General features: G+C 31.0%; 1 protein-coding gene across 10 annotated transcripts in view; it reads left to right on the top strand.

Moving 5' to 3' along the window:
• Rim (Rab3 interacting molecule) overlaps positions 1 to 23232 on the top strand; it is a 516869-nt gene that overhangs the window by 401864 nt on the left and 91773 nt on the right. For 9 of the 10 annotated variants that reach the window (XM_081769756.1, XM_081769750.1, XM_081769751.1 and 6 more), the window contains 3 exons: positions 6766 to 6956; positions 16054 to 16180; positions 16916 to 17070. In XM_081769756.1, coding sequence (XP_081625882.1) covers positions 6766 to 6956; positions 16054 to 16180; positions 16916 to 17070 — 473 coding nt within the window. The remainder of the gene's footprint in view (positions 1 to 6765; positions 6957 to 16053; positions 16181 to 16915; positions 17071 to 23232) is intronic. The other variant, XM_081769757.1, reaches the window with a different exon arrangement.

The raw sequence follows: 23232 nt of genomic DNA on the forward strand, positions 1-23232 counted from the left end.
GGAGTTGACAAATGGCTGTTAATTGTTTGAAACGAGGGTTCTGGTTGGCCATTTACTTACCCAGGGTGTTGTCCGCTAGATCCTTTGGACGATGAGTTATTTATGGCACAAACCACTACTCGCAGAAGGCAGCACTCATTATATACGAACTACACTTCGATTGAAGAAATAAAATATTCCTACATATATCTAGGTACCTTATTAAAATTTGACTATTATTTTTAATTCCTCTCAGTCATTTTATTACATTTATTGTGTGTTTCTCTTCTTACTTTGATAATCGCTTTCTACATGTTTTTCTTATCTTCAATGCAACTTTCTTTCGATATTTCCACCCCCCTCGTTTTAATTTCTTTTATAACCCAGGCTTCTTATCTCTGCTCCCTTCACGATATGGTGTTGTTATCTGATACTTGCAAAGTTCTAAATCAGCTATGTACAACAGCTATGGCCAGTTCCGGCTCATTGAACTCTTTCATCCGGCCCCTCTGATCCGTTATTGAAAAACGTATTTCTTATGTAATCTCTTAAAGTAAACTGAAATTTTTCCTGGATAATTAATGATCACCTTAAAAATATTTTCCGTGCTGGAACATCTGAGCTGAAACTGAACACTGAGAGACTAGTCCAGAACATAAAGGGTCAAGTTTCTCATTAAAATGGTAAATAAATAGATTTTTCCGCCTTTCTTTAGTAAATATGTTGGTTACCGCTATAACAAATTTTGTGTCCATGTGATGTTAGTGTATGATGAGCGAGTTTCAGCATTGAATGCGTACTTCCCTCTATACCAGTAAGTCCTCTGTGATTGGCTCACTCCCTGTTCCAGTTTGCACATGCATGTTCTAAATGGTCATGTTACCAGTTAGTTGTATTTTTTCCCAACTTAATTTTTTTTTCGAAACTTCATACTAGTCTTTTTTCTTTTTCCTAATTCTTCATATTTAAATGTTTCAGTATGTAACTTATTGTCTTCTTGTATATTTTTCCTGAATACATTTTTTAATAGATTCCACTTCAGCCAGTACGAGACTGGAATATGAGAAAATATCGTATCCAGAACCACCTTGGTTCTTTAAATTATTTTGAAGTCTCTTTTTTATCATTTTGTAATCTGTTTAGTCTATCTGTTTATTCAACAGAGATCTTTAAAGTTAATCTTTTAGTTGCACGTGGATTGAACTACATGTGTCAATCATTAGCGAATCCTGCAAAAACAATAGATCATCATATAATGATTTTTACGGATGACAAAAGAAACCAACGTGATAACCAAGATCGAACATGGAATACGTTCAGCACCTGCGCATTAATAGCTTCGCTAATGTTAACCTGAATGCGTACAAGGCTATCTGTACACAAATGCTGTTTTCCCGCAAATTGTGATGCGATTCAAACAAATAAAAGTTTTGTTCCAACTTCACCACAAACCGCAATAAACTACTATATTAGAAGTTATGGACTAAGCAATTACAGATAAAATGTACTACCACGAACTATTATGCACATAACATGCACAGAGGAGAAATCCTGAATTAAATACACACATGGACCAATTTATCATACTTATATTAGTGATATTCTTAGCTTTCTACATACTTACACAAAGGTAAAAAAAAGGAATAAAAAAATTCTATAACAAAAATTAACCACGACACATGATGTAGGTCTTTACGTTAAACGACCATCGTGAAGAATAGGGTATGGCTCTTCCCACTTCTCTAGCGAAGCCACGCCCATAGGTTTAGAACCCAGACGTAAAATGAAGTTTCCAACTCCTCATAACATACGAATTTTAATTCATTTCGTCTCCACATGTACTCATTGGCTGGAGCATTATCATCATAGATATGTGAGAATACGTTATCAGAATAGTTCTCATGGGTGAAGTTCAAGCGTGAACAAAGAATGCATTATAATGTAAAAAGAAAGAAAATGCAGAAGTGAAACGAAATGCACTTCTTTAAGTCCATTGCACAAAATAAAATGAACTTCCTTACAATTACTTCATAATAAAGATAATTAAATCAACTCCTGATTTTTTCTTCTTTTCCCAAAATCACATATTACTTTGTATTCTTTCTCCACAAAAGCTTTCATATCAATAATTAAAATTACGCTTACGCTTCTATTCTATTTATCTATGATTTCTTCTATTTTGTCGCAATTTTCTTTCACTAAAATTAAATAAATTATTTTTTTAAGGTGCAAAAGATCAAACCTTAAAACGCTTACATTAAATAAGAAAACAGATACAAAAAACAAATGAATGAATGTCAATAGTTCAGCAGTGATATATCTTGCATTGTTAGCTGAATGAAAGTTGATAAATTTTAAAGATAATAAAGATAAAAGAATGATATTATCTGTCAAAAGGGAAGGAAAATGGAATAGGGATGGGTTTTGAAAGAATTATGTTATCTTTCTAAACAGAGAAGTAAAATGGAATAGGGATGAATTTTAAAAGAATTATGTTATCTTTTTAAAAAGAGAAGGAAAATGGAATAGGGATGAATTTTAAAACAAGTATGTTTTCTCTCTAAAGAAGAAGGAAAATGGAATAGAGATGGATTTAAAAGAATTATGTTATCTTTCTAAAAAGAGAAGGAAAATGGAATAGGGATGAATTTTAAAAGAAGTATGTTTTCTCTCTAAAGAAGAAGGAAAATGGAATATATGTACGAGGAAGATATGTACGAGTGTCCAAATCCAGAGACGCTTTTGGTGCTTATCAGCATTACACACATATTAATCTCTGCAAAAACGTCGTTCGGACAGTTTTCTTAAGAACATGCAAAATAAAGATCATTATTGTAAAAAATCTTCTGACAAACTGAAGTTATATTCGTTCTTCTCAGTTCTTCGTTACATTTGGTAAGACTTAATTTGCAACATTTTCAAATGAAGAAAAATCGCATTTTGTTTCGACGGTTGCGGCCATCATCCTCGGTGTAGTGTTAAAAAAAACTTTCACTGCTTACTTAATTATATATTTAAATTCTCTCTTACTTGCATGAAATGGTTGATTATATACAATTCAAGAAAAATTGATTATTCCTGTTAATAATATGCAAGAGATATGTTCCAAATTTCTTAAATCAAACTACCGATTCTATATACATGTTAATAACTTACGCACATAGTACTTGAAAATAACTGTTAAATTGTGTGCTATCTTCTTTCATTTAAAGATATTTAAAAAAAGAAAAAACTAAGGCCCATTCTTTAAATATTTATATGTTTTATATGTTTTATTATTTAAAAAAGAAAAAAAACTATGGCCCATTCCTTAAATGTATGTTTTATTATTTAAAAAAGAAAAAACTAAGGCCCATTCTTTAAATGTATGTTTTATTATTTAAAAAAGAAAAAAAAAACTATGGCCCATTCCTTAAATGTATGTTTTATTATTTAAAAAAGAAAAAACTAAGGCCCATTCTTTAAATGTATGTTTTATTATTTAAAAAAGAAAAAAAAACTATGGCCCATTCCTTAAATGTATGTTTTATTATTTAAAAAAGAAAAAAACTAAGGCCCATTCTTTAAATGTATGTTTTATTATTTAAAAAAAGAAAAAAACTAAGGCCCATTCTTTAAATGTATGTTTTATTATTTAAAAAAGAAAAAAAAACTAAGGCCCATTCTTTAAATGTATGTTTTATTATTTAAAAAAGAAAAAAACTAAGGCCCATTCTTTAAATTTATGTTTTATTATTTAAAAAAGAAAAAACTAAGGCCCATTCTTTAAATGTATGTTTTATTATTTAAAAAAGAAAAAAACTAAGGCCCATTCTTTAAATTTATGTTTTATTATTTAAAAAAGAAAATATCTAAGGCCCATTCTTTAAATGTATGTTTTATTATTTAAAAAAGAAAAAAACTAAGGCCCATTCTTTAAATTTATGTTTTATTATTTTAAAAAGAAAAAACTAAGGCCCATTCTTTAAATGTATGTTTTATTATTTAAAAAAGAAAAAACTAAGGCCCATTCTTTAAATGTATGTTTTATTATTTAAAAAAGAAAAACTAAGGCCCATTCTTTAAATGTATGTTTTATTATTTAAAAAAGAAAAAAACTAAGGCCCATTCTTTAAATGTACGTTTTATTACTTAAAAAAAGAAAAACTAAGGCCCATTCTTTAAATGTATGTTTTATTATTTAAAAAAAGAAAAAAGCTAAGGCCCATTCTTTAAATGTATGTTTTATTATTTAAAAAAGAAAAAAACTAAGGCCCATTCTTTAAATGTATGTTTTATTATTTAAAAAAAGAAAAAACTAAGGCCCATTCTTTAAATGTATGTTTTATTATTTAAAAAAGAAAAAACTAAGGCCCATTCTTTAAATGTATGTTTTATTATTTAAAAAAGAAAAACTAAGGCCCATTCTTTAAATGTATGTTTTATTATTTAAAAAAGAAAAAAACTAAGGCCCATTCTTTAAATGTACGTTTTATTACTTAAAAAAAGAAAAACTAAGGCCCATTCTTTAAATGTATGTTTTATTATTTAAAAAAAGAAAAAAGCTAAGGCCCATTCTTTAAATGTATGTTTTATTATTTAAAAAAGAAAAAAACTAAGGCCCATTCTTTAAATGTATGTTTTATTATTTAAAAAAAGAAAAACTAAGGCCCATTCTTTAAATGTATGTTTTATTATTTAAAAAAGAAAATATCTAAGGCCCATTCTTTAAATGTATGTTTTATTATTTAAAAAAGAAAAAAACTAAGGCCCATTCTTTAAATTTATGTTTTATTATTTAAAAAAGAAAAAACTAAGGCCCATTCTTTAAATGTATGTTTTATTATTTAAAAAAGAAAAAAAACTAAGGCCCATTCTTTAAATGTATGTTTTATTATTTAAAAAAGAAAAAAACTAAGGCCCATTCTTTAAATGTATGTTTTATTATTTAAAAAAGAAAAAAACTAAGGCCCATTCTTTAAATGTATGTTTTATTACTTAAAAAAAGAAAAACTAAGGCCCATTCTTTAAATGTATGTTTTATTATTTAAAAAAGAAAAAAACTAAGGCCCATTCTTTAAATGTATGTTTTATTATTTAAAAAAAGAAAAAACTAAGGCCCATTCTTTAAATGTATGTTTTATTATTTAAAAAAGAAAAAAACTAAGGCCCATTCTTTAAATGTATGTTTTATTATTTAAAAAAGAAAAACTAAGGCCCATTCTTTAAATGTATGTTTTATTATTTAAAAAAGAAAAAAACTAAGGCCCATTCTTTAAATGTACGTTTTATTACTTAAAAAAAGAAAAAAGCTAAGGCCCATTCTTTAAATGTATGTTTTATTATTTAAAAAAGAAAAAAACTAAGGCCCATTCTTTAAATGTATGTTTTATTATTTAAAAAAAGAAAAAAACTAAGGCCCATTCTTTAAATGTATGTTTTATTATTTAAAAAAGAAAAAAACTAAGGCCCATTCTTTAAATGTATGTTTTATTATTTAAAAAAGAAAATATCTAAGGCCCATTCTTTAAATGTATGTTTTATTATTTAAAAAAGAAAATATCTAAGGCCCATTCTTTAAATGTATGTTTTATTATTTAAAAAAGAAAAAAACTAAGGCCCATTCTTTAAATGTATGTTTTATTATTTAAAAAATAAAAAACTAAGGCCCATTCTTTAAATGTATGTTTTATTATTTAAAAAAGAAAAACTAAGGCCCATTCTTTAAATGTATGTTTTATTATTTAAAAAAGAAAAAAAACTAAGGCCCATTCTTTAAATGTATGTTTTATTATTTAAAAAAAGAAAAAAGCTAAGGCCCATTCTTTAAATGTATGTTTTATTATTTAAAAAAGAAAAAAACTAAGGCCCATTCTTTAAATGTATGTTTTATTATTTAAAAAAAGAAAAAAACTAAGGCCCATTCTTTAAATGTATGTTTTATTATTTAAAAAAAGAAAAAACTAAGGCCCATTCTTTAAATGTATGTTTTATTATTTAAAAAAGAAAAAAACTAAGGCCCATTCTTTAAATGTATGTTTTATTATTTAAAAAAGAAAAACTAAGGCCCATTCTTTAAATGTATGTTTTATTATTTAAAAAAGAAAAAAACTAAGGCCCATTCTTTAAATGTACGTTTTATTACTTAAAAAAAGAAAAACTAAGGCCCATTCTTTAAATGTATGTTTTATTATTTAAAAAAAGAAAAAAGCTAAGGCCCATTCTTTAAATGTATGTTTTATTATTTAAAAAAGAAAAAACTAAGGCCCATTCTTTAAATGTATGTTTTATTATTTAAAAAAGAAAAAACTAAGGCCCATTCTTTAAATGTATGTTTTATTATTTAAAAAAGAAAAAAAACTAAGGCCCATTCTTTAAATGTATGTTTTATTATTTAAAAAAGAAAAAACTAAGGCCCATTCTTTAAATGTATGTTTTATTATTTAAAAAAGAAAAAACTAAGGCCCATTCTTTAAATGTATGTTTTATTATTTAAAAAAGAAAAAACTAAGGCCCATTCTTTAAATGTATGTTTTATTATTTAAAAAAGAAAAAAACTAAGGCCCATTCTTTAAATGTATGTTTTATTATTTAAAAAAGAAAAAAAACTAAGGCCCATTCTTTAAATGTATGTTTTATTATTTAAAAAAGAAAAAACTAAGGCCCATTCTTTAAATGTATGTTTTATTATTTAAAAAAGAAAAAAAACTAAGGCCCATTCTTTAAATGTATGTTTTATTATTTAAAAAAGAAAAAAACTAAGGCCCATTCATTTAAATGTATGTTTTATTTTCTTTCTATTCCCAGAAACGGAACATGTACCTGGACACAGAGGCAGCTTCCACCATTACTTCAACCGACCACTTATCTCCTCCTAGCACAACGTCGAGGTTATCGGACTCTGATACCTCGGAGTTTGATTATGATGATGGTGTGAGTGTGGTACGAGACCGACGCACAGATGTCGCCTCCATCAGCAGTGTAGGAAGTTCTTCCAGGTAACGCAAGTGCTTTTGATTGATATGATAACAAATTCACATATTAAATCATTAATTCTTAATTTTTCACATCAGTGAAATGCGTTAGATAAGACAATAAACAGATACCGTTTTTAAGAATAAAACGGGCATATTGTATTCAGTAATAAAAGCAATTATAAAGATAGGTTTGCCAACCTTTCAAAATAGAAATTAAGAGCCTCGCTTGTAAAAGTCTTTATGTTTCCTCATGTACAGTTGCTGTACAATTCTGCTGCTCGGTAGGTGACATAGAATATCACCGAACTCAGTGTGGGGATTACATATGATCGATCGAGCGACAGTCGATAAAGCTGACAATTTTCTGTGTTGTCATGTTAGTCTGCGAAAATTAAGTAATAGGTTCTAACACTAAAGAACAGGAAAGGAAATAATGTTCCCAAATTTACAATATTGAAAGTCTAACAAGATAAAAGAGATCCATCCTTCCATTCGTGTTAGATCGTAATGCGTTATAAATATTTATATATATATTTTAAAAATGTTTCAGTTGTTTCTGGGAGTTTAGAACACATTGACCAATAGGTTCTGCCGGTAAGGTTGGTTACATCATTTATATGATGTTGAGTGGCTACAGGTTAAGAGATTAAGCCTTTGAGCTTCTGAAATAACACATAAGGAGAACGACTTTATCTTGTGTGATAAGGAAGAAAGAGAACCTATACATTCATACAGTAAAACAATTTCTCTCTCTCTTACTTGGTTTCGTGTCATATAACGAGTGTTTATACTTACTTGCTGAGTGGGAAAAACGTACGTGAATGGGAGAGTCAAGTAATTTTAACACTTCCGGCTTCAACGAATGACAAGGTTCCAAAAATTATAGTTTCGGCCCCAAATAATACTGCTACTAGATAAATAGATCATATAGGTCATTGTGTGTTTTCATATTTATTTTTATACAACCACCTTTCCTTGCCTTTCTTATCTTCGAATCATTTAAACCAGCTATGCATTAATTGCAAATTTGGAACGAAGTGATTGACCTTTATTTATTATTCATAGAATTTTTTAATGTATCAGTTGTTTTTATGAACGAACACGACATGCAAATAGTTGAATTTGGCATATCAGAGTTTGACTTTGATAACTTATGTTCGCAGAAAAAAACTAAAATAGTTTCGCTCTATTTCTGATGCTGAAAATTCTATTTTTCACTGTTTACCATGAGAATTCGTGTCAGATGCTTTTCCTAGCTTCTGTATGGGCATACCGTTTTTCAGTTATTATTCCTCAATGGTATGTCCGATCGAGACATGCTGCTCTGTAGGACACTTTACCCGCGCTCTCGAATCACCATGTTAAATCTGGTGAAGTATGGCTCATGCATCTCGGAGGACTAACCGAACTAACGAAAGCCTAATTCGAGTAAAAAAGGAACTTTGTTCGCTACGCTTGCTTCGCATTCAAAAATTGTGTTTGCTTAACAAAACTAAAAGAGCTTCGCCCTATTTCTAATGCTCAAAAATCTATTTTGAATTGTTTACAATGAGAATTTGCACGCCAGATGATTTTTAAGCTTAAGTCTATGAGTATCCCGTTTTTCGGTGATTATTCCTCAATGGTATGTCCGATTAAACATTCGACTACTTACGATACTTGGCGCACAATCTCAAATCACCATGTTAAATTTGGTGAAAAACGGTTCAGTCATTTCGGAAATCCGTTTTTTTCTGATTATTTCTCAATGGTATGCCCGATTGGAACATTCGACTACTTACGGTACTTGGCGCACAATTTCAAATCACCGTGTTAAATTTGGTGAAGAACGGTTCTGACATTTCGGAGATCTGTTTTTCGGTTATTATTCCTCAATGGTATGTCCGATTGGAACATTCGACTACTTACGATACTTGGCGCACAATCTCAAATCACCAAGTTAAATTTTGTGAAAAACGATTCAGGCAGTTCGGAAATCCGTTTTTCGGTATTTATTCCTCAATGGTATGTCCGATTGGGACATTCGACTACTTACGATACTTGGCGCACAATCTCAAATCACCAAGTTAAATTTTGTGAAAAACGATTCAGGCATTTCGGAAATCCGTTTTTCGGTGATTACTCCTCAATGGTATGTCCGATTGGAATATTCGACTACTTACGATACTTGGCGCACAATCTCAAATCACCAAGTTAAATTTTGTGAAAAACGATTCAGGCATTTCGGAAATACGTTTTTCGGTATTTATTCCTCAATGGTATGTCCGATTGGAACATTCGACTACTTACGATACTTGGCACACAATCTCAAATCACCAAGTTAAATTTTGTGAAAAACGATTCAGGCATTTCGGAAATCCGTTTTTCGGTGATTACTCTTCAATGGTATGTCCGATTGGAACATTCGACTACTTACGATACTTGGCGCACAATCTCAAATCACCAAGTTAAATTTTGTGAAAAACGATTCAGGCATTTCGGAAATCCGTTTTTCGGTATTTATTCCTCAATGGTATGTCCGATTGGAACATTCGACTACTTACGATACTTGGCGTACAATCTCAAATCACCATGTTAAATTTCGTGAAAAACGATTCAGGCATTTCGGAAATCCGTTTTTTGGTGATTATTCCTCAATGGTGTGTCCGATTAGAACATTCAACCACTTACGATACTTGGCGCACAATTTCAAATCACCATGTTAAATTTGGTAAAGAACGGTTCAGACATTTCGGAGATCTGTTTTTCGGTTATTATTCCTCAATGGTATGTCCGATTGGAACATTCGACTACTTACGATACTTGGCGCACAATCTCAAATCACCAAGTTAAATTTTGTGAAAAACGATTCAGGCATTTCGGAAATCCGTTTTTCGGTATTTATTCCTCAATGGTATGTCCGATTGGGACATTCGACTACTTACGATACTTGGCGCACAATCTCAAATCACTAAGTTAAATTTTGTGAAAAACGACTCAGGCATTTCGGAAATCCGTTTTTCGGTGATTACTCCTCAATGGTATGTCCGATTGGAACATTCGACTACTTACGATACTTGGCTCACAATCTCAAATCACCAAGTTAAATTTTGTGAAAAACGATTCAGGCATTTCGGAAATCCGTTTTTCGGTATTTATTCCTCAATGGTATGTCCGATTGGAACATTCGACTAGTTACGATACTTGGCGTACAATCTCAAATCACCAAGTTAAATTTTGTGAAAAACGATTCAGGCATTTCGGAAATCCGTTTTTCGGTATTTATTCCTCAATGGTATGTCCGATTGGAACATTCAACTAGTTACGATACTTGGCGTACAATCTCAAATCACCAAGTTAAATTTTGTGAAAAACGATTCAGGCATTTCGGAAATCCGTTTTTCGGTATTTATTCCTCAATGGTATGTCCGATTGGAACATTCGACTACTTACGATACTTGGCGCACAATCTCAAATCACCAAGTTAAATTTTGTGAAAAACGATTCAGGCATTTCGGAAATCTGTTTTTCGGTATTTATTCCTCAATGGTATGTCCGATTGGAACATTCGACTACTTACGATACTTGGCGCACAATCTCAAATCACCAAGTTAAATTTCGTGAAAAACGATTCAGGCATTTCGGAAATCCGTTTTTCGGTATTTATTCCTCAATGGTATGTCCGATTGGAACATTCGACTACTTACGATACTTGGCGCACAATCTCAAATCACCAAGTTAAATTTTGTGAAAAACGATTCAGGCATTTCGGAAATCCGTTTTTCGGTATTTATTCCTCAATGGTATGTCCGATTGGAACATTCGACCACTTACGATACTTGGCGTACAATCTCAAATCATTATGTTAAATTTGGTGAAGAACGGTTCAGATATCTCGGAAGAGTATCCGGACAAACGAATGCCTAAGTCCCGTATAGAGGTTCCAATTAAGGTTTAAGAGTTAATCATAATTTTGTGTTATATCTTATTAACCCTATTATAAACTGTGGTTTTGATAGTTATAATGAAAAACTTGATTTATGTATTCTTCAGTATTAGTTTTATCTTAATAGATTGTGGGGCTACCGTTCACCATTAATTGTTAGGTTTTACAAAAAATAGTTTTTTTTTCGATTTTCTCAAAAACTACGCATGAGGAATTGCAGTTTCCATGTAATTTTTGTTTAGCTTAATGAGACCTCTATCGATAGGTAAATGTCTTACCTTCGGACAGTCGTTTTCTTAGTGAACCTATCGTTGAGATACTGAATCTATATTACAAAAACGTTTGCGTCTTCCTATTACCGTTTTCCTTTTATGGAAATAAATATTGAAAGCGGGAGTGATAATAAATTCCTTCTATTTCCGGTTTTATTAGGATCACGCGAGTGGAACTTACAATTATTGTAATGTTATTATGTCCGTTCGCCCATATATCAGTTATTCCACACGTTAACTCTTGAAAAGAAACACATTTTTATTTTTATTTTATTTTTACAATATATTGCTAGAACGATTATCTCAACCAAGATCCAGTCAGTAACAGACCATTAGGGAGACCCGAGCATAGATGGGAAAAAAATACTAAGATGGATCTTGCTAAAAATAGGAATACAAAGTAGGAACTCGATTCAGTTGGCTAAAGACATAAGTCAATAGAGCTTTTGTGACTGCGGCATTGAACCTCCGAGTTCCATACGCCATATTCTTGTATACTAAATAACGCATACACTTGGATTTAATTGATTCTAAATGGTGTAAATATTTTGGACCTACAGAGTAGGTTCTCAGTTTATCAACGTGCATTCTAGCTTAGGCCGTACATATGCACTGTATAGAGTTTTAAGCACATTAGTATTCTTGAACTCGCTTCCTTGTCTCATTACAAACCGAATTTTTTGTAAGCCTCATTTATAATTTGACTCAGATGAGTATCGAACGAGAAATTTATAGGTCAACTGTATGCAAATGTATGTATTTGTATGACGTTCAAATTCCTTTTTTTTTTTTTTTTTTGTATAATTCTCTCAGTATTTAATTCTAGTTTATTTTACACCAATTAGAAAGTCCATTAATGTAATTTTAAAAATTGATACAGTCTTTCTCTGAATCTATGGCACTATAAAATTTTTAATTTTCTGCATATAACAGCTTTTGTGTCTTTATTACATAAGATAATTGATTCATAAATACAAAATACCTTAACGATCGTAAATTTGAACCTTGCGGAATACCTGAATGAACCACAAATTTAGAAGCCAGGAGAATTCTGTAGCATACACGATGTCTCCGTTCGCAGAGACATGAAGATAGAAATATACCTAGGATATGTGAAAAATTGAAAAAGTTACAAGAATATCTGATTGATTTTGTCTATTTGATTCTTTTTAGCACATTTTGTTGCTGGCTGAGTGAACTCAGCAAAATTAGTTACTGTTGATTTTCTGGGTAGAAAACTATGCTGACTTTGGGAATTAATTGCTTAAATATGTGAACAGATATGTTTTGGGATAATAATTTCAAATATCATGGCGGTTGCACAGATTGGTCTGTAACATTTTATATCAATATTATTTCTGTTATCCTTGGGAATTGGACCAATATCAGCAACTTTCGATCTAGTTGGAAAGTAAGAACTGGCTAATAACGTACTAAATATCGCCTGTAATTGATAGTTTAATAATTGGGAGCAAACCCTGATTATATATGGTGAGATTTTATCAGATCCTGCCGAAGTTTCAGGTCTAAATTTTTTAAAAGAATCTATGGCTTCTTCCACTTTAACATGAGTAAATGTAAACTCGTTAAGCAGATCAGAGTTAACATGATGCGACAACAGCTCAAGTTCATATTCAGATTTGTTATACGAGACCTGAAAGTGTTGCATAAATATATTAGCATCATATATTTTCGACATATAATTGACGTTCTTCGTGAGTTAGAATACTGCTACCGAATTTTTTATTTATTTTTTCTTTAATGTAAGTCCAAAAGAATTTTGGATTTACAAGTATACTGGATCTGTCATAAGCACTTAAAATTTCCCATTTGGCTAAGGGTGAGGTTAAATTTACATTGAAGTTCCACCACTCGATTGTGACGTAATCTCACTTGTATTATCATTGTGAAAAAGGGAGAATAAAACAAGCCTTGCGGGGCTTCTAACCTCCTTCGCTCTCTGACACTCGCTCAGTTATGTTTCATATCGTAAGTAAATCAATAAAGTTGTGTGTGCAAAGTGTACTAATACTACGTGACATTACATCATGATACATGGAAAGTATACATGACCCACATATAGAGAAGAAACATTATTTACATTAAATTTATTCATGTATATACATACCAATAAAGCCGTCCAGATTTTGTTCATATACCCACATCCATCTTCAACAGAACGATCGGTTGTGTGTTTATATGTAACACCAGTTTCTTAAAGGATTTTAGGACGGCTATCACTCTTCCTTCAGAGACGAAAAAAAAAAAAAAAAAAAAAAAAAAGTCTAAAAGTCATCCAAGGCTGTGATTGGGTATTGAGTGACTTATTTGACCAATTAAACACAAATGAGGCTTATATACCACACTTCTGCTGTCGGTCCTGATATGTTTGTATAACACACCCGTTCTCAACAGAACAATATGTTGTGTGTTTATATGCCATGCCCGTCTTCAAAGGGCTAATCGTTCTACCCTCGTTCCAATGTGCTTAGGAATTCATCCAGCCTCTATAAATTGAGCACCCTAAAACTTGGTGAGTAAAGGCAGTTTCGTGTGACACTAATCATACACCTCCTGCATGTACTGAAGTGTAGAGAGTGTAGAGCCTTAGATCCACGGTCTTATAACTTATCACTAATCGGGATGGTCTTTACCTTTATAGATATTGAGACAAAGCAGTTTAGCTTCTAAATAGCTTAAATAATTAACTTTAAAATGGTACTGAGATATAAACGTTCTTACCTTGTATCCGAAAATATAAAAATATTCTTTCAAATCATTTCGATGTACTACAACATCTTTGTCAATGACTTCCAATCGCTCCTAACTGGCAACATATGAGCAAGTTTCTGCCTTCCCGTGGAACCCCTTTATGAAAAAAAAAAAGTAAATGAAATCCTCATTTCACAAAATGTATTGAACTTCGCTTCTTGAAGAAATTCGTTACAAAGTAATTAGATTTATTACTATTTGAACACTGATATATAGTGACGTGAAGTTTTCGTTTTAACGATAACATCGAAAATTTTAAAGAGGCAAAGTAAAGTATATAGATATACCTAAATATATGATAGAAGGCCGTTTTTGATGTTTTAAAATCGCGAAATAACGCAAATTTGGTACATTTTTTTTTTCAAAATAACACCGAAACGGACTGCATAAAGTGATAGATTCACGAAATCGTCATGTTGGCCAGTAATAATAATAAAATAACACAAGTTTACTTTGTACCGAAATGTGATTCACAGAAGACCATCAGTCCTGTTATTTTTAGACCAGTTGGTCAGTGAAATTTTGCTGCTTGTGCTCTTGAAGCAATATCTTTGCCAGCTTCCAATGTTGATTCTAAAAAATATTTTTCAGAATACAACTCCGCAGTTATGGTAAGGAGGAAACCTTAAAGAAGAAAATGTGAAAATATTGACAATTTTGTCCTTTGCAAAATAAGAATTATTAAAGAAACTATAAATTCGCCATTAAGTAAAGATGTATATTGATAATCGTATGAATTGCTTTTTAAATAAATATATTGTGAATTAATTTTTTTGAAGCGAAGAAAATGTAAAGAAACACTGCAGTGTGCTTTTTAGTCATATGTATATATATTCAAACCATACATTAAATAAGTCCAAGTTTAGGAGGGATATCAAACCATTTTTTCTCAGATGGTCAACCCAAAAATATAATTTATACTTTTAAATTTGTCAGAATTTAAAACTATTCGTTTAATTTTAAAATTATATTTTATTTTAATTAGCTTTCACAGACCACTTTCTCTATGTTTACAATATACTTGTTTTTCAAAACCATTACGGAATAAAGCAAATAACCCTTATTTGCTTGTAATAAATAGCGAAAAATAACATCGATTTTGGGCAAAAAAATAACACCGATTTCAGGGATAAAATAAAACGAAAATTTCATGTTCCTACTCATATGTGTTTCTCCTTCCTCATATACATCGCTTTTGAACTTTTTTTTTTGACATAGGAAAATTAAATAAGGTAAATCACATTTTATGTGTCTAATCGAAGCGATTTTTTTTATTATGTAAAATGCATCTTGGATGTTTCTACGTGTAGTATAATAATGTCATATTGTGTTATTACCTTTATACAATGACACAATGAGCTGTTGTTAAAGTTTGGAATATTTATACTATTTCTATGACTTGTTTATGAACTCCATAATTACCTTGTTATATGGAATTTCCACATACTTCTTTGGTATCAAAAATTGAACTATGAACACCGAAGCATCTTTTATTTAACATTCGGGCATCATTGTTTCTACCTTTATTTACGTATTTTAATACTTATTATGTGATGCAGAACTGTTTTAAATATATTAATAAATGGTAATCAGTACACCAAAATGTAATCAAAAGGCTAATACTCAACGCAGAATCTTAAGTACTTTCGGAGAGCATTATCTCTATCTTCAGCCTAGTCACCATTCGAAAAGGATTTAATACATGGAGAGAAATGTGGATGGATAAAATTGGTTAAAAAGGATTTAAGAAATGCGAGGCGTAATTCTTCTTGTTGAACATAAACCGATATTAATGATAACACACTTGTCACTGTTTACTGTTGTTCACTTTTTTTTATTACATTCCAGACGGCGGTGAGTATTAGCATTTTGCTTACATTTTTCTAAATATTATCATCTCTCGTAGCACAAGGATAAGGTAATCAATACAGTTCTTGTAAAGTGTATTCTTTCAGAACATAGTGATTTCGAAAAATAGATGTTTCAGATTTCAGGTCAAACGAGAAACTGTCCGGTATGTTTCAAGTAAGTGAATAAATCTTTTGACGGAATACATAAATAGTTTTGTGTTTATTTGTACTTGAGAACCAAATATATATATTTCAACTGCGAGGTGACAATACTTTTATTTTTTTATGCCAATTGCTAGCCCCCCTCCAGAAGTAGAAACGTCGGAACGAAGATCAAGACGGGATATGTCGCCTCAGGGAAGAAAGCGGGTTGGGATGATGATTCCACGAAACGAAATGATGGGTTACTCATCGTCAATGCATAAGGTATTTTTTATTTATTTATTTATTTATTATATTTACTTATTCCCAATAGAATTTAGTAATGAGCGTAATTTGACAGAAATTTAAAGAAAAACATAATTTTATTTAATTTCATTTTAATCGCTGGTTCCATTTTATTGTTTCAGCTTTCTCGCTTAGAAATTTCAAAAGTAATACATACATGATTTGTATTTAAGTTTTGAATATAGCATTTATCAAAATAATAAAAATAATAAAAAAAATACCTGAATATGGTTCTTATTAATTTTAAAGAATGACTATTTTCTTTCTACTGTTTTAAATTGAAATGTATGTTTCTTTTTTTTTAGAGATATAGGTAAACAGATATTTACGTTCATTTTTACTTTTAATTATATAATTTATTACATGTATGTATGCATTTTTCTCAATTTTTCACTACAGATGTTCTAATTTTGAGCTAAAGTATTTTTATGTAAGTAGTAAACTTTATTATTTAGATAAAAGATATAGAGAAGATAAAAATTGAAACGGACGATAAAGCTTTTAGTTGAAAAGTATTATTCAAGTGTATAAAATATCTGTGTTCATTTGTTAGGTGCATGTATTTTGGCAACTATGTGACTATGCTTCAAATTAAAACTCTCAATTTAAAATGTACAAAGAAACAGAAAAAAAAACTATGTGAAAGTAAAACAAGTAATATTGTTATTTAATTTAAACTTCTACATTTATTTTTTTCCTGTTTTTTTTCTTCAGAACGGCATGGGTGTAATGTCAGAACCGGTTAGTAGACAGCGCTCACGCTCAGCCGCCCCAACGGATTCCCCAAGCCTACATTCTCGTAGTCGTTCGAAGAGTCCACGAAGGATGGCTGAGATGAGTCATCGCAGCTTATCTCCACCAGAGGCCAGGTCTGTAAACTACATGTAGCTGTCATTTTTCTTGTGAACTTCATATGGTCGTAGATACGTGTTCATACGTAGTAGCAGTGCTTGCCAAGTAATATCCATGTATGTAATCGTTGGAGAATGACGAAGCACAGTAGAATTAAAATATACTTAGAACATGATACTATGATAGTAAGTAATATTAAAAATAATATGTATATGATCGTTATTAGATTGGAAAAAGGATAATGAAGATGATAGTTAATATGTTGGGCCGAATACAATGATACGTCTACCTACAGCCTGAACAAAATACAGTGGATCTAGGAAAGATCTTGTAATCATCAGAAACAGAATGAAAGTGTTTGTTATAACTAGAAATATTTTATAATATAAAATACAACTTGACAGAATGATGATAATTATAGAAGAAAATATTAGTGATAACTTTTTAATTAAAGACGCAGAAATTACCTGATTGATGCTTACATGTGAAGAATAATTAACATAAACGTATTCCAGAAAGAAGAAGATCAATTTAAGTTTTAACGTATCGACTGCTGTCTCGTTTAAGTGCTACAGCTTTCCATTTAATTATTTATATTATCCATCATTAAACAAATATTTTAATTAAGAAACGAACATTATTAAATCTCATGTGTAAAGACAAACATCCATAAGAGACGTTAATTCTTCAAACAAATTTATAAGTGCGCCTTTGACGTACCTGGTTGTACAGGATTACAGAGGAGTCAATGAAATATTCAATACATTTTAATCTGAAGAGAAGAAAGTATATTGTCGTAGAAGCAATCCCTCAGTGCACAATTTGTTTCTATTTGGAAAACAGTACTACTTGAAAACAATGAATCTAATAAATAAATATGTTGGGCAATGTTTTGGAACCAAATGAATTTATAATGTGCAAAATGTTGGAGGATAAATCTGTGGAAACAATGGAGAAAATTAAAAATGAGGGTATTACTTGACAAGTTCGTTAACTATAAGAAAAGTTTTTGAATAGTCATTGTGGTAAGGAATGATAAAATTCTGAAATATTTTAACAAGATGAAGATGTATGAAGATATATTACAATTCAAGACTTTAAACAGGAAGAAATTATAATTATTACGATCAAATGGATTATTTAATTTGAACTGATCACTATGTAAGTAATTCAACTTGTGCCAGAACACAAGAACTAATTGGAGTTATATGAAACTATTGAATATCTTAAGGATAAAAATCTTCTCCGGTGTCTTGGAATACAGCGCTGTGGCGTGACATGCTGAAGAAGTATTTGTTATGTATGAATACGTGTAAATGAGGCACTTAGATTTGGAAAGCTAACAGCAGATATAAGGCAGAAGTATACAGAACTATATCTAGTGCTGAAGGAAGGTTATTTTCTGAAGTTTCAGTTACCTTCTTAAAAGATGTACAAAATAAACATTTTTTAAAAAATAATAATCAATTTTATAGTATTATTTAAAGAATCTGTTCATTGAGAACTAATAACAACTTTGATATAAATGGATATACATAGTTACATTATTAAAGAATATATTTTCCCTTCTTCAAAACTTAGTCTTAAATTAAAGAGCATTGATGATATGCATAGATTTTCTCGTGATGAAACTTGAGTCATACTTTGAAAGAGTATTTTGCGCATTGCGAAACTGCGAAACTAGTGATGCGTGATAAGGATCGTGCTGATATGAAACAGAATCAACTGTAATTATTTCATAGAGTTTTGTATGTTTTACATTTAGACAACTCTGAAGGTTTCTATCGCATCTATGGATGTGTATGTGTTTGTTTCTGTTTCACACTTTATATATGCATGTTTCTTACATACGTATTTCCATATTTGTGCGTATAATTGTGTGTGCGTGTGAGTATATATATCATATATGTCTCGTGAATATATTCTTGTATATAAATAGCTATATTAATATACTCTATTTGTTTACTTTATTACTTTTGTCTTCTATCGAGTATACTTTTTAATACATCTAAATGTTTTATACTCGTAATTTCTTAATCTTTATAACAATTGATAAACAGTGCGCAATAAAAATGCTTCCATGTGGTCCCAGGTTTAATCCTTGGTAACTCGTTCGTAGAGCACTATAGCTGTACAAAAGGTTTCCAACTATGTGAGTTTATAGTGAAAAACTATGTGTTTTTAGTTGTTACTGGGGATTTCACTTCCTTCTATTGTCTTGACTGGACTAGTTCTTCCAACATCATGTGCTTTCAATTAACCATCTCTTTTAGCCTGTAAGACATAATCGTAAGACTTAAATACCTTATATGCGTAAGATACAGTATGTTATATGGGTAAATGTCTTATATGGGCAAGATACAGTATGTTATATGGGTAAATATCTTATATGGGCAAGATACAGTGTTTTATGGGTAGATATCTTATTTAGGTAAGATATAGTATCTTATATGGATAAATATCTTATATGGCCAAGATACAGTATGTTATATGGGTAAATATCTTCCATGGACAAGATACGGTATGTTATATGGGTAAATACCTTATATGGAATGCGGACAAGATGGCTCAGTGGTTGAGCGCTCATATCTGATGTAAAGAGTCTCTGGTTTGATCCCATGCCATATGAATTTGTGGTGAACATCGTGTATGTAGATTTTCTTAATGTTCTCCCGTTTCTCTTCCGCATTCTCATTCCGCCAATTATTTGATATTCATTAAGTCCATTAATCATCCGTGTCCTTTAGCCCAAAGGACGTAAACGTGAGATACTAAAGATTTTATTTTTTAAAATTTGTTTTCATTTAACACCGCCTCTTTTAGCCTGCAAGGTATAACATGAGAACGTAAAACTAAAGATTTAATTTAGTATCATTTCGATGTCTGATGCCAGTATTGATGCTTCGAGTATTACTTTGCGAAAGCAAATTTCATTAATTCCATTTAATGATGTGGTGAGTACTGTGTTCATTAGCTTAAATTTTTTAGTTACTAATGCTGAGGGCCATTTCACGTTAATCTAAATCAGTACATCTCTTAGTTTAATTATAATTTCACAGGAATACAATCTTCCTCTTTTTAAATATCTAAAAAAAAAAAAAAAAAAAAACTTATTGAAAAGAGATGTGTAAAAAAGGTCTAACCTTTATTCTAAAACGAGGTGTTCCAAGCTAGGAAATTGTTACTTCTATTCAATTTTCGGCCTTTTCTTCTTTCTTACCTCAACCACAGGTTAGTGGGCAATATGGAAGCTTTAAAACCTTTCCGCCTCTTGGGAGAGCTGTTTCTTTTACTTTTCTTCGCAATTGCATCTAGATATTCTATCCTTGGTCTTCCTTTTCAAGGTTTTCCTTCTGTCTTTTCCTCTATCAACACGGTGATCCAATCAGAGTACCGAATAAGATGGCCAAGCATGCTGTTTCTTCTTTTTCCTATGATCTTCATGATCCGTCGTCCTTCATTACCTTCCTTTAGTACGTCATTTTTTTCCTTTCGGTCCATGATATGCACAACATTCTGCGCCAACACCACATTTCAAATGTTTCCAGCTTTGATATTTCAGCTTTTCTCAATGTCCACGTCTCTGATCCATACAGCGCCACGCTCTATACCAGTGTCTTAATAAATCGTTTACGAACGTCCAGTGACACATTTCTTGATGTGAGTAGTTCTCTTTTCCTATTGAATACTTGTTTAGCCTGCACTATTCTGGAACTTAAGTCTTTTTCACTTCTTCCGTCCGAATATATTAGACTTCCTAAATAGGGAATGTCTTAACGTCTTCGATTTTCTATCCATCCATTTCTGTCCTGCTCTTGTGCACTTTATCACTTTGGTTTTCTTCTTATTTATCTTCATTTTGCATGTTTTTTTCCAGTTGGCCGTTCAAGCTTAAAAATGTTTCCTCTAAGTCCTTTTCCTTCTCCGCTATCAGTGCTATGTCATCAGCAAACATCTTGTGCTTAAAAACTGGCTATTTACTTTTATGCCTTTCTCGTTTTTATCAAAGAATTCTTTCATATTCTCTTCTATGTAGACGTTGAACATGAGAGGTATTTTAATAATATAGAAAATGTATTTTAATAAATAATGACAATTTTCTAATTCTTCAGTGATCATAACTACGTCTTCTAATGTCGCTATCTCATAATTCGAATATTCTAACAATTGTAAGGATGATCTCATTCTTCAAAAACTGCCAAGTAAATGACATAAGACATTAATACACACATTTTTACACGACACTCATTGACTGACATTAATTAAAATACTGTGCATAGGTTCAATTTTAATAGTGATGGTTCCTTTAATTTTTTTTGTTTGTTTTCTGTAGGGGATTTCCCAAGTATAATACTCTAAACAGACCTTGAACATTTATATAACAATATATATATATATATATATATATATATATATATATATTAAAATGCTAGGTTTATATGTAATCAAGAAAAGTTTAAATGTTTGTGGACAAAAAAAGTTTATGTTTGTGGCTAACCCTGTCGACAGTGGGTTCTCGGGAACCATAAGCTCTAGAAAGATGCCGTTTTCACTGATCGATTGCAAATTTTGTGTAGATTCTTAAGTTCTAATTGAATATTTTTTAAAAGGCCGTTATTTCTTTATTACATTTTTAGGAGTACACTGGAAGTGTTGAAATTTTAAAAAAGTAAAGCATCATATCCTACGAGTTATACATTCCTACACCACACATTTGTATAAGGGGTTGGTATATCTCTCCGGTGTTTGTTCCATGACCAAATGATAATGAAAAAGAAGGATAACGACATCTCCACTCTAACATGACTCTTCATTGTTTGGATTGTTTAGAACAATGAACACCATATACATATCACTGGCATTACAATTAATTGTGTGGTAATGTATTTGCTTATTAGATACTGCATGCAAGAAGAAAGAAAACACTGATCATATATGAATTAGAAACTCCAACCGGAAATCTTGGAAACGGTGCGAGATATTAAAAACAAAAATAATCAAGAAATCTCCCCTTTTTGATACTCCTTGCCGATTTTTACCAAGATGTTCTTTAGGTGTATCTGTAAAGGGAAGTGGACAGATGTTGTGAGGAATGACAAGGAGATTTATGCTCATATTTGAATGATACACTATGTAGAGAGTGCAGGTTCAGCTAGTAATATTGAAAAGTTATGTTTTACTATGACAGTTTTCAATGACATGCATTGACTTGGCGAACACTACAATCTCACACTCTCGGAGCTCGTTGAGGTGTGAAGATTCGAAGGGTTAAAACGTGAATCGATTGATACAGCATTAAGAACAGACGTACCTTCTTGAACTCACCATCATGGAATGTTATTTGCACAAAAATTGTAGAAGCACAAAATTGTAGAAATCACTATTTTGATCACATATATATTACGTGACTCGAGTTGTAAAGCTCTGGAATAGAGGGTTATGGGAAGAGGTGGAAAATATTCCTGGGACACCGAATTCACAGATATCTAAACATTTATTGTTTTGTTTTTACCGTTTTCACTTTGATTATGTGTCGATAGATAAATGAATTGACATAGCTGTTTTACAAGAATTCCCATACTTATGCATAGCATGACCTTGAAGTCTGATATAAAAAAAGACAATTTTTACATTATTTTACAACAGAGATATAATATGTAACATTTCAACAACAATAACACAAAGACTGAAAAAGTGAATGAGTGGGACAGAACTCGAACCCAGGATCTCAGTCCAGTCATTCACTTTTTCACTCCCAGTTTATTATTGAATTCACGCCTACAGAGGATCCGGCGTGTAAAAATAAGTGTAAATAGGTTGTTTCCTACTTTTATTAATATATATTTCAACGTGTTTATTAGATGGGAACGTAATTAGCCTACAGAGGAGGATTGTTTACTTCAAATCTTGAAAATATATCGACTAAGTTACAAGTATCGTGTGCGTAAAAGAGCATGTGTGTCACCCTGTCAGTAAAAAGTCAAACAAAATTTATAAACTCTGATAGTTAATAGTGCATTTTGCTACATTTACAGAATAAATAACAATTACTTCCAGCCAAGTAACCATTATAGATATTTTGCCATTATTGGTAGTTCACTTGCCGCAACTGAGAAGCTTCCATGCTCCACGATCTTCCGCCAATCTCTTCATCTTCACGTACGATATTTCTGTTTTCA

This window comes from Thermobia domestica, chromosome 8 (genome assembly GCF_964235325.1).
Source record: "Thermobia domestica chromosome 8, izTheDome1.hap1.1, whole genome shotgun sequence".
NCBI classification, from domain to species: domain Eukaryota; kingdom Metazoa; phylum Arthropoda; class Insecta; order Zygentoma; family Lepismatidae; genus Thermobia; species Thermobia domestica.